Source organism: Echinops telfairi, unplaced genomic scaffold (assembly GCF_000313985.2).
Source record: "Echinops telfairi isolate 266 unplaced genomic scaffold, ASM31398v2 ScPeMD7_2;HRSCAF=8, whole genome shotgun sequence".
Lineage (NCBI taxonomy): Eukaryota > Metazoa > Chordata > Mammalia > Afrosoricida > Tenrecidae > Echinops > Echinops telfairi.
The window spans coordinates 70,150,143-70,162,800 of record NW_022103898.1 but is presented as its reverse complement, the minus strand read 5'-3'; the positions used below and the strand labels follow the sequence as shown (position 1 = coordinate 70,162,800).

At 46.0% G+C, this 12,658-nt stretch overlaps 1 protein-coding gene across 1 annotated transcript in view; it reads right to left on the bottom strand.

The window, feature by feature from the left end:
* PPM1H (protein phosphatase, Mg2+/Mn2+ dependent 1H) overlaps positions 1-12,658 on the bottom strand; it is a gene marked incomplete at its 5' end in the record, with an annotated part of 349,303 nt that extends 336,645 nt beyond the window's left edge. Inside the window, one exon of the mRNA XM_004700807.2 lies at positions 12,534-12,658. Within this exon, the coding sequence (XP_004700864.1) occupies positions 12,534-12,658 (125 nt within the window). The remainder of the gene's footprint in view (positions 1-12,533) is intronic.

Genomic DNA, 12,658 nt, shown 5'->3' with positions numbered 1-12,658 from the left:
GCCCACTGCCGTGAAGCCAAATCCGGCCCAGGACTGCCGATTCAGGGCTTCTGAGCCTCTAAGTCTTTGTGGGAACAGAGCCTCAGCCTTCGTGGGAACCTGAATAATCACCAGTGATACAGGTATAAGTTGATGATGTCATTACTCTCTAGCATAAACAAGAGAGCACAATGCCCATAGAGAAAAAAAACATCGCTAAGCATCTGCATTTTACAGCTAGAGAATCTCAGAAATAGTGCAACAGAGGAAGTGCTATGGATTGACAGCTCAGAAGACTCACATGACGTGACCATGCCATAGGCCCAGCAATTGATTTCTGCAGCCTTCGAGAGAAGCCCTGGCAGCACAGTGGTTATGTGTTGGGCTGCTACCCACAGATCTACAGTTCTGCCCCACCAAGAAAGATGGGCTCTCTACTTCTGTCAAGAGTTAAGTCTTGGGAAAAAAAAAAGTTAGTCTTGGGAACTCACAGGGGGCAGTCTAGCCTGCCCTACAGGGTCCTATGAGTGGGCACTGACTCGATGGCAGTGAGATTTTTGAGACGCCCCCTCGCGGACAGTATCAGCTCATCTGAAAACCAGTGCGTGGTCTTCATTTGCCCTAAGCTCTCCTACAGCCCTACTAAACCGGATGAAGGCTCCTCAGGTGGCTCTCACCTGATGGGACTGCAAGCTGAGAAGAGGCGTGGCGCACATTTTAAACAAACCGCCCACCGATTTAATGACAGGACAAAGAGGCAGGCCATCTATTTCAACTTTGTGCCTTGGCCCCATCTCAAGCTCTCAAGGCAGGACAGACATTGGTAGGTTCATGGTAAATTCTCAATTGCCATGAGGGAGGTCCAGGATGGGTTCCCAGTGCAGCCACCATCTGTCAGCCATGGGGGTTGGCATGTTGCTAGGATGCTTGAACAGGTCTCACTGGAGCTTCCACACGAGGAGAGACTAGGAAGAAAGGGCTGGCAACAGACTTCTGAAGTTAGCCCATGAAAACCCCATGGATCACCAAGTCAGGAACGGACACGATGGCAACTCGCAAGGAACACCTGAAGATCTCAGGATATTCAAGAACAGAACACTTGGCAGCTACGGATCCAGCTGGCTGGAAAAGGTGTTGAGTTTGCTCCCTCAGTGAGACTTACGGCTGAACTTCCATTTCCCAGAAACACGATGGCTTTAAAAACCAAACAAAGAAAAATCTTCAGAGCTGGGCCCTTCTATCCTTATGAGTTCAAGCTTTCATTTTATTTAATTGAATTATATTTCTAATGAAGATAATTTAATTTCAAAAAAAGGACACAGCAGGGAGGAAGACTGTGCTATGTCATTTTCTGATGACAATGACTTTGTTGTATTGTGTTATAAGCCCAGGAAGAGCCCAAAGCCTGACACACGCGGGAAGGCAATGACTTCACTGATTGAATGAGGAAGTAACAGAAGCAGATGTCTGTTTCCAGAAAGAGGATGGCATAAATTCAAGGGAGAAAATTATCAAGCATTTATTCAAATCAGGCAAATCTGAGGAAATCATAAAAGTACTTGATTTAAAAGTTTTTTTTCTATCAAATATCCAGCATGAAATGCTATATTCTTCTAGAAATAAATTGCCTTGAGAGAGGAGCCGTGATGGTGTACTGGTTATGAGTTTGGCAGCGAGCGGCAAGATCAACCACTGGAAACCCCCAGGCGCTCTGTAGGAGAAGACTGAGCTTTCTACTCCCAGAAGCAACGAGAGTCTCAGCATCTATCTACTGCAACAGTTCTCCCCTGTCCTCTGTGGGCCTTCGTGAGTCAGCATGGCCTCGATGGCAGTGAGTTTGAGTAACGGATTTTTAGAAAACAATATGCAATGTTGCATTATCAATTGGTATTATCGGAGTCACTATGTGGAAACATGGGAGAAACTCACTGCCATTGACTTGATACTGGCTCATAGGGGCCCTCAAGGAGAGGGGAGAATGCCCCCTTTGAGCTTCTGAGATGGACTGTACCCTTTTTTTATATATAAATCATTTTATTGGGGGCCCGTACAACTCTTATCAGAACCCATACATACACCCATTGTGTCAAACACATTTGTACATTTGTTGCCCTCATCATTCTCAACACATTTTCTACTTGAGCCCTTAATATCAGCTCTGCATTTTTTTGCCCTCTCTCATGAACCCTTGATAATTTATAAATTACTATGATTTTTCCCTGTCTTACCCTGTCCGATGTCTTCCTTCACGCACTTTTCTGTTGTCCATCCCCCAGGGAGGGGGTTATATGTAGATCACTGTGATCATGACTGTACCTTTTTATGGGAGTAGAAAGCCCCTTCTTTCTCCCACATGGGAGAAGGGGGTAGAAATTTCACAGATGATGTCTACCTAAACCAGAACTGAAACACAAGGTAAACTCACCCCCTCTGAGTGGTTAAATAGTCTAAAACATACATTAATTAGGGGAAAGTTCCATTTTCCTAAGAAAATGGATAATCCAAGTCAGGGGGCCAGTTCACTGTCCCTCAGACCCGTTGGAGGGCCGTATTATAGTTAAAAAAAACACCTATGAACAAATTCCTATACGCACTGCATATATCTTATTTTGAAGTAAAAAAACAAACGGGGCAAAAACACCAGGTGGGCCAGATAAATATCCTGTGTGGGCCGCATGTGGCCCACGGGCCATAGTTTGAGGACGCCTGATCCAAGTGTTCTACCTAAACAACTGTATCATGTTTAAAATCTGAAAATGGAGGAAAACTTAGCCCACCGCTTTAAGATGGGAAGTGGATATCTTCTGCAGGTCATGGGAATGATGGAGAAATATCTTAGGTTATTTGGAACTTATCTGCAAGTGTGTGCTTTGCAGAGTGCTGTTAAGTGAGGCTCCACCTCTTTCCTTTTAATCTTACAGAAGTGGGGAAGCTCAAGGTTCTTCAAACAGGAATTTCCCAGACTGGAAATCTACAAAGAAGGGCCCGTAAGAGGGGTGGCCATGCTGCTAAAGGAGGTTACCCAAAACGATTCCAAAAACCCACGGCCACCCAGTCCACTGCAAGCCATGGAGCACGATAGAAATAATGGTTTGTCATCACTGCTGTACAGCCAATAATGCTACTTATTAGTGACTGTGAATGAATGCCAGAGACTGTGAAAGGCAGAATAGCCTATAGTCAAATGATTCCCACAGAAATCAAAATACTTGTAAGGCTGTTTCCTGGATTTACTATTTAAATATTAAGTCTTGAAATCATTAAAAATATCACAAAAGTGAGACCAAAGAGCAGATGTAATCCGTCATGAGCAGAAACTCTGTAAGGGAAACATTTCTTTGGCTCACCTCCCCAGGGGGCTAAGAATGAAGGCCCTTCAAAGAGGCAGGAAACAGGATGTTATGGGGTTGTTTCTAACTATCACCCAGGTAAAACTAAGTTACAATTGCTATTCTTTACCACAAACAAGGAAACAATTAATGAACACTTGACCTTGAGGCGTAATGGATACGGCTGCTCCAAATACTAGTGTCTTCTCCGGCATTTTTCTACCCCTGTGCTTCCAGGTACAAATGTCCTCTCCCCTGAATCTCTAAGTCAGGCTTCTCGTGACCGGAGAAACCAGAAGGAAATGAAAAGTCACACTGCCTCCAACGCCACGAAAAGTAAACCCATCTCCGGGTCTCTCCGCACCTTGGGCAACTTGGGCAAAATTTAAGTCGTGGAGAAAGAATAAAGTTGCCCGCTGGTGGTTTTAGATCAAACTCCCTTGTTTCTCAGGGATTCTCTCTGAAGAGACACATTTCAAAGACAAACGTAAAAATAAGGCTTGCTAGTACATGTTTTTTAAATCATTTTATTGGGGGCTCGTACAACTCTTATCACAATCCATACATCCATCCATTGTGTCAAGCACATATGTGCATTTGTTGCCATCATTCTCAAAACATTTGCCTTCAACTTGAGCCCTTAATATTGGCTCCTCATTTTCCCCCTTCCTCCCCCCTCCCTCATGAACCCTTCATAATTCATAAATTATTATTATTTTGTCATAAGTTACACCGTCTGATGTCTCCCCCTGCCCTCTTCTCTGCTGTCCATCCCCCAGGGAGGAGGCTATACGTAGATTCTTGTAATCGGTTCCCCCTTTCTACCCCACATTCCCTCCACCCTGCTAGTACATGTTTTAAAGAGATTTTTGGCTCAAGTTAACTGGAACTGCAATGCTTTACAATAGAGCAAATAACTAACAGTCAAGAGGCCATATCGGCCATATGAGGACATTTTCTGAAAAGCCTTAAAATTGCATCCCTCACAATGCCAAATGAGGGGCATAATAAATCCCGAATAAATGCATGAATAAATGTCTTCAGTTACAGAGAAGTGATGCTTTATAGAGATTATTTAAACAAATTCTGTTTTTACAACCTATTGAGATTGCATTCCTTCTTGGTTAGGATTAACAGAAAGTACCAAAAAAAAAAAAAAAACCAAAGAAAGTTACCAATAAAACTTAACTGTCCTCTCCTCAATCTCTCAGTCACCAAGTGATGTCAATTGGAACTACCACTTGGCTACTGGAGAGGCAAACAAAGCACTGTCTGTCAGTCGGTCATGCTTGGTAGCTTACATGCTGCTACGATGCAAGAAGCTATGATGCCACAGGGGTTTTAAATATCAGCAGTGGTTGTCCACGGTAGACAGGTTTCAGTGGAGCTTCCAGACCAAGACAAGGGAGCCCTCGCTGCTAACTGCAAAGTCAGCAGTTCGAAATCACCAGCCGCTCCGTGGCAGATAGATGAGGCTTTCTACTCCCACGAAGAGCTGCAGGCTCGGAAACCCACAGAGCTTTGCTACCTTGCCCTATGGAGTCATTAGGCGCTGGAACAGACTCGATGGCATTCCGTTTGGTTGGAGCTGGATCTACTTCTAGAAAGCGTTACCGTCAAAAACACGGATAGCAGCAGAACATTGTCTGATTATCACACAAGACGAGGGAAGCCGCTCAAAATACGACTGAAGAAGGGCTGCCTCGAACTTAATGATGCAAATGAGGTAACGCTTTCAAGGCCATCACATGCTGAGGTGAGGAGAAACAGCTGCACACATCCGTTACTAATTGAAATACAGAATGCACAAAATATGTATCTAAGAAAATGGGAAACTGTCGAAAATAAAATAGAACTCCTGAAGATAGATATATACTGGACATTAATGAACTGAAATGGACTGACATTGACCGTTTAAATCAGACAGTTGTATGGGCCACCCCTGCAGAGAACGGCAACAGGAAGTGGAATGGAGGCATCACCTTTGTTGTCAGAAAGAACACTTCAAGGTCGAACGTGAAGTACAACCCTGCTGGCAATAGGGTAATAAACATATGCCTACACGGAAGACTGGTTAATACAACTATTATTCAAATTCATACACCAACCACTAAAGCCAGCGATTAGGAAAATGAACATGTTTACCAATTGATGCAGTCTGAAATCGATCAAGCCTACGATCATTATGCATTAATAATCCCCGGTTACTGGGGTGTGAAAGTTAGAAACAAAGAAGAAGCATCAGCAGTTGGAGAAGATGGCCTTCAGGTTAGAAACAACGGTGGAGATCACACTGTAGACTTTTGTTAATACCTTCTTCTTTTTTTTTCAGCAACATACATGGTGACTACACATGTGGACCTCACCGGATTCCATACACAGGAATCAAACCAACTAAATCTGTGGAAAGAGATGGTAAAGAAGTTCACTATCACCAGTCAGAACAGGGCCAGGGGCTGAATGAGAAAAAGACCATCAACTGCTTCTATTCCAGCTCAAGTTGAAGCTGAAGAACATTCAAAGGAGGCCAGGGAAGCCAGAGTAGGGCCCTGTGTCTGAATATCCCACCTGGATTTAGAGACTACCTCCAGAACAGGTTTAACAGCGATAATGGCCAGAACTTCACACAGGAAGATAGCAAATGGGCATTGGAAAATCAGGAAAGATATAGAAGATTAAAATGGGTATCAGAAGAGACTCGGAAACGTGTTCTTGAACACACAGGGCTAAAGTGAAAGGCAGAAATGATGACATCAAAGATGGAAAGAAGACTGCAAAAGGTGTCTTGAAAAGAGAAAGCATTGAATTGAAATGTGCGAAGATCTGAAATGAGAAAACTTAACAGGGAAGAAATCTTGGTAGACATTTCTCAAGATTAAAAAAATTGACGAAAAAAATGCAAGCATTGATTTTCAAGATTCAAAGATTTGGGGGGGAAATATTGAATGATACAGAAATCATCCAGAGAAAATAAAATAAAGACCCAGAGTCATTGGATCAAAAAGAAGGGGTTGGCATTCCACCATGTCAGGAGGTAGCAGATGATTTGATGGCACGGAGGGAGGAAAGACACGCCGCCATCCTGAAGACACCGGCCCCAAACCAAACCTCAAGGACAACAGACTCACGGAGCCGTTTCACCAAATGGATGCAGCCCTCGGCGTACTCACTCCTCGGCGGCAAGAAATTCGAAAGGCAGCTACTTGACCAACAGACTGAAGGAGATCCACGCTTTTTCCCATTCCAAAGAAAGGTGATTGAACATAATGTAGAAGTTATCAAACACCATCATGAATCCTATATGTAAGTACCATTTTGATGAGGATAACTTAAAAACAGTTGCAGCAGTACAGCAACAAGGATCTGCCAGACATTCAAGCCGGATTCAGAAGCTGAATGAGACAGATCCTTGTCGATGTCAGATGAATTTTGACAGTACAGATCACAACAAACAATGGATAATACCGAAACAAAAGCAAAAAAATCCCCACACCTTCCGTCCAGTCAATGCCAACTCATGTGGTTCTCAACCATCCTAATGCTGCGACCCTTTAATACAGTTCCTCATGTTGTGGTGACCTCCAAACCATAAAATTATTTTTGTTGCTATTTCATAACTGTAATTTTGCTAGTTATGAATCAGGCAACCCCTGTGAAAGGGTCGTTAAAGCCCCACAGGGGCCACAACCCACAGGTTGGGAACCACTGTCTTAAGACACGGTAGAACTGTCCCTCTGAGTTTCCAAGACCAACTGTTTACAGTCGTACAAAGCCCCACCTTTCTCCCAATGGGTGGTTTTGAACTTCCGAGCGTGTGGGTCACCGCCCAAAGGGTAAACACTATGCTACACGAGGAGTTCAGAATACTTACTTGTGCTCATGTGGAGCCTGTCTGTAGACAAAGAGGCAGTCACTGAGATAGATCAAGGAGGTACTGCATAATTAAAATCAAGAAGTGTGTTAATTTGCAACATTTAGTCAATTTATCTTTTGGTCAAATAATCAAAGAACCATTATCAGTTGCTGTCAATTCAAATCTGACTCAGAGTGATCCTATATGACAGGGTAGAATTGCCTCATATAGTTTCCAAGGCTGTAATTTTTTTAGAGTTTTACTGGCATATATATTGTTCACATATCATCAATTAGTTCAATCATATTAAGAAGTGTTGTGGGACACCCCTTACCAGAAGGGTTGCGGGGAGATGAGCCAGTCAGGTGCAGTGAGCAACAATGAAATACACAACTTTAATTCTTAAATCCTTCCTCCCCACCCCCTATATCATGATCCCAATTCTACTTTACAAATCCGGCTAGACCAGAGGATGTACATTGGTACAGATAGGAACTGGAAACACAGGGAGTCCAGGACAGATGATCCCTTCAGGACCAGTGGTGAGAGTGGCGATAGCAGAGGGTAGAGGGAAGGTGGGGTAGAAAGGGGGAACCGATTATAAGGATCTGCATATAACCTCCTCCCTGGGGGATGGACAGCAGAAAAGTGGGTGAAGGGAGATGTTGGACAGTGTAAGACATAACAAAATAATAATAAATTATAAATTATCAAGGGTTCATGAAGGAGGGGGGAGGGGGGATGAAGGGGGGAAATGAGGAGCTGATATCAAAGGCTTAAGTGGACAGGAAATGTTTTGAGAATGATGAAGGCAGCGAATGTACAAATGTGCTTTACACAATTGATGTGTGTATGGATTGTGATACGAGTTGTATGAGCCCCCAATAAAATGATTTAAACAAACAAACAGTTGTATCATCACCACCACCATCCAAGCTGGACTCTTTAGGGAAACAGACTGTCACATCTTTCTCCCAGGGGGCAGCTGGTGCCTTTGAGCTGCCGACCTCTGGGTTACCAGCTGCGTGCATAAGCACTTCACATCAATGTTTCTAACCAAGGGTTAGAGACAGAAAAACAACTTATTGATAAGTCACTCTTTTCATAGCCCATAGAAATGAGGACCTCCATAAAAGACCCCGTTCTTGGTCACCTCTGGTACCAAACGATCATTGTAATTGTTTTGAAAGATGCCCACAAGTGACTCAAATTCAAAAGGCAAAACTATATTCTCCTATTCTTAGTGGCTTTGCGTCCAACAAGCGGGGAAAATGTTGAGGGTGACCTTGTGTAACTAACTTCTGAGTCTAGATCATTAAAGGCACTTTATGACCTCCTCCTGGTTTTCTCTCTCTCGTTGCTCAACCAGGGGGATGCTGGCTCCCATGTTGTGTGCACACTCAACTAGTCCTGTGGAAAAGTCCACGTAGTAAGGAACTTGCCACTCCTGTCTTCTCCCTCCTATTTCTGAGGCCTCCTGCCAACAGCCATGTGGGTGAGCCTTCCTGAAAGGAATTGTCTAAGGCCCACACAAGCCTTTAAAGCAGTGGTTCTCAACCTTCCTAATGCTGCGACCCTTCATACAGTTACTCATGTTGTGGGGACCCTCCCCAACCATAAAATTATTTCTGTTGCTATTTCATAACTGTAATTTTGCTACTGTTATGAATTGGGCGACCCCTGTGAAAGGGTTGTTCAACCCCCAAAGGGGTCGAGGGCCACAGGTTGAGAACCGCTGCTTTAGATGATGTAGCCGCGCGAGGACACTGATTTTGACTGCATGCATGACCCTGAGTTGGTAACACCCAGCAAAGGTGCTTTTGGATTCACAGCTTGAGAAACTGGGAAATAGGTGTTTACTACTTAAAGCTATTCATTTGGTGGTACTTTGTTACAAATAACAGATAACTAATACTGTTGCTTTGCAGAGAAAAGGTATTACTAGTGGTAGCTTCTGATCATAGCAAGTGTCTACTTATCTTTTTTCTTCCCTATTCTTGTCATATTTTGATCATTAAGGATGCATTTTTGCAGGAAGATAAACTACCACCCAAGGCCTAAGAACAACAGGTAACAAACATGGAATGAGGAGAGGGAGATGGAAGGCAACATTAGGGCTTAACCCTAAGTACAGACGAATGTACCATCATTTAATACACTGAAGGAAAGGAGATTGTTTGGTGGTGGGGGCTCTAGTGTGAGGCTGCCTGGGCTAAACATAGGTTCTGCCAAGATTTTATGACCCTGGGCAGGTTGCTTAGCTGTCTGCTGCTCTATGTCCTTGTCTATAGAATGGAAATGATAGTGTCACTTCCGAAGGAATCAAATTATATGACACAAAGTGCTTGAGACTGTGTAAGCACTAAACACATTAGCTATTAGTAGTATGCAGACATTTCTGGTACTGTGCAGATATTTGACAAGCATGAAGTAATTTTATGTATACCAACTTAGAATGATGTTCACCACGTGATATTGTTTGAAAATGATATAGAATAATATGCTGAGTGTGCGCCTAGTTGGGGAAAAAGAAATCCCACATGAAGCACGTATATATATGTTTTCAGAGATGTGGAATAGTATCCAGCACCCAAACATGGACCCATTCTTACCCCTAGAGTAGGGAGGGTACTTATACTTTTTTTAAAAATCACTTTATTGGGGGCTGAGTTAGTTTATTGTGCCAACCTGGCCGATAAACATGTGGGATTAATTGAAGGGCGGAGGGATAAATGGCTCAGTGAGCCCCTCCTTTTGAATTCTCGGGTCTCTTGCTTTGTGATGGTCGCGCACCAGGGTGCAGCTGTCTTAGCAGTTCCCTGCTCCAGCTTGCAAGGTTGACTTCCTGCAAGACATCCCCAAGGAGAAGCCACATGCACCTACCCTGATGCAGCCCTGGGTGCTGTAGCACCCATGTGGAGACCCCTGCCAGCGCTGAGATGCTTCCACGCTCACTGATTCAGCTTTCCTCCTGCAGTCGGCATCATAGTGTGTGTTTTGTGAGATAGAGGGGGACTTTGTGGACTGATGTTGGACATATGGGTTAATGGGTTAATGTTGGACTTGTGGGCTTGGGCAACACTGGGTTGGGATATTTTTTGATGCACACTTAACCTTTACACAAAACACTCTCTTATACATGAGTTGATGTGGATTTGTTTCTCCAAAGTACCCAGACTAATACAGGGGCTCATACAACTCTTATCACAATCCATCCATACATCAATTGTTGCATACTTATATACTTTAAACACACATCTGCTTACATTAAGGGGCCTTGGGGAGCAGAGGTTAAGCTGCTAACGAAAAGGTCGGTGGGATGAACCCACCAGTGGTCTGCAGGAGACAGAGGCCAATCTGCTCCCGTAAAAACATCACGGTTTGGAAACCCTATGGGCAATTCTATTTTGACCTTCAGAGTCTCTGAGTTGGAATCCACTTGACAACAGTGCACATAGAGGTTTTGCTAAAAGTAAAGAACAATTAACTTTGAGCTCTCATTGAAGAGTGAGAATTAAAGAGTATTTTTCAGTGTCCTTACTAGCCTGCAAGTTGAACATTTCTACTGCCCTAGTCTAGAAAGAAAGAAAACAAAGACCCAGAGAGAATGAGGTAGGGCCATTAAGCACCCACCACCCCTTCTACATGTCTCAATTTCCTTACACACTTCCCAGCCTTTGTTGCCTCCAGTGCCCACTAGAAGCATCTGAACCCTGTGCCTGTTCCTCCCTGCCCCCATTCCCTTGCTATGTTATCAGTGATTTTCCTTTTATTCCGTCCTAATACCCCCACTGTTTATGTTCCTTACTACCTCTCACACAAAATTGTCACCATTTACCTGCTGGTGGTCCTGCTCCTGACAACACCCCCCTACATATTGAGTGAGGGCTTCAGGAAGCCAGGCCCCCAGACTTCCGAAACTGTGGGAGGCAGCACGGCTCCAGCTTGCTTTCTGGCTTGCTAAAGGTCCAAAGGGGCTGCTTGAACAATGTTTTATTTCAGTCAAGAAAAGTGTTCTGTATGTTTTGGCAGACACCTCCTCTTTCAGGCCTGTCCTTACCCAGGGGTTTATTTTGGTTTCGGCTTTATCTTGGAAGTTACAATGCCCGCGTTCTCTTCCTGGGCTGTTTTTATTATTACGTGGATTTTTGCGGCTCGGGTCCCTGCGAGGTGTCGCATTCCCATGGTTCACCCCTCATCTCTACCTGATTTCCGTCTCGGCCCTTCAAGGGCGGGTGAAATGGGGAAGAGTGAAACGATGATAAAAACGATTCCGAGACTTGTCTAGGCAGAGTCTCCCAAACCGTCCCCCCGCACCGGAACCAGAGCGCCGGAAACCTCGCCCGGGGTATCGGGCCCCAGAGCGGGGTCGGCATCCACGCGTCCCGGCGTCGGCAGAGCGGATAGGTTCCCGAAGGAACCAATCTGCGGACGAGAGCGTGCGCGGCTCCGGGAGCGCCGGGTTCCCAGGGCGGAGTTCAGTCAAGGGAGCAGGTGCTCCGCACACCACTCCGTTCGCACGCACGTTTGCACCCACCGATTAACCCCAGCTGAACGGAATCCCCTCCTCCGAGTTTCCCAGGTTCGGAAAGCTGAAATAAGAGGGAACAGGCTGGAAACACTACTTATTCTACCATTCATAAGATGGCCAGGAACAGTCAATGGAAAAGTGGTCACGGACTAGGGGGGAGGGGGACTTTCAAACCCTCCCCCTTCTTTTCCTGCTCCCCTCCGGGTCCTCCATCGAACTCAATCGCTTCCCGAAATAGTCACTCATTTAAACGCGGACAGAATCGCCGAAGCTGACTGTCACGGGAGTAAGCTGTCCCCTCCCCACGGGCCAATCGTGCCGGCCTCTACCGAACGCGGAGGGAGAGGTTCACTGGGCAGCGCAGCAGCAACTCGGGGATCGGACGTCGGACCTCCCCAAACACAGAACCGCGCACGCGATCGCTGCCACCCCCGGGGCTCGGGGCTCGAACACCCAGCCCCAGTCCAAAGCCTTTACCCCCGGAAACCCTAGGGGTGGGGGTGACCACAGGGATTCGGGGGAGGGGCGACGGACACAGCTTCTCCGGGTTCAAACTTCAGCAGAGCGGTTGGACCCACTTTCCTCCAAGCCTCGCAGCGCCCGAACCAACCCCAGAGCCTCCAACCTTACCTTTCCCACTGTCGGGCGGGGGGCCACCCGCCACCACCCAGCCGAGGGGCCGGAGTCCCCGCACGCTCGGGGTCGGGCGGGGAAGAAGTGGGGAGAAAGGGGTACGGGCCGTGTGAGGAAAAGGGACCCCGCCGAGGCCTGGCGCCGGCCCCCCAGGGAAAGCCCGGGGGCCGAGAAGCAGGGGGGAGGGGGAGGGCGTCGCTGCACTCACTCTGCGTAGCCGGTGGCCCAGGGCAGCCGCCGGGTCTCCTTGAGGATGAGGATGGGGCGCGCTATGTGGTCGGCGCTGCACTCCACCTCGTCCTGCGACAGCCCCAGGAACTCGGGCCGCCCGTA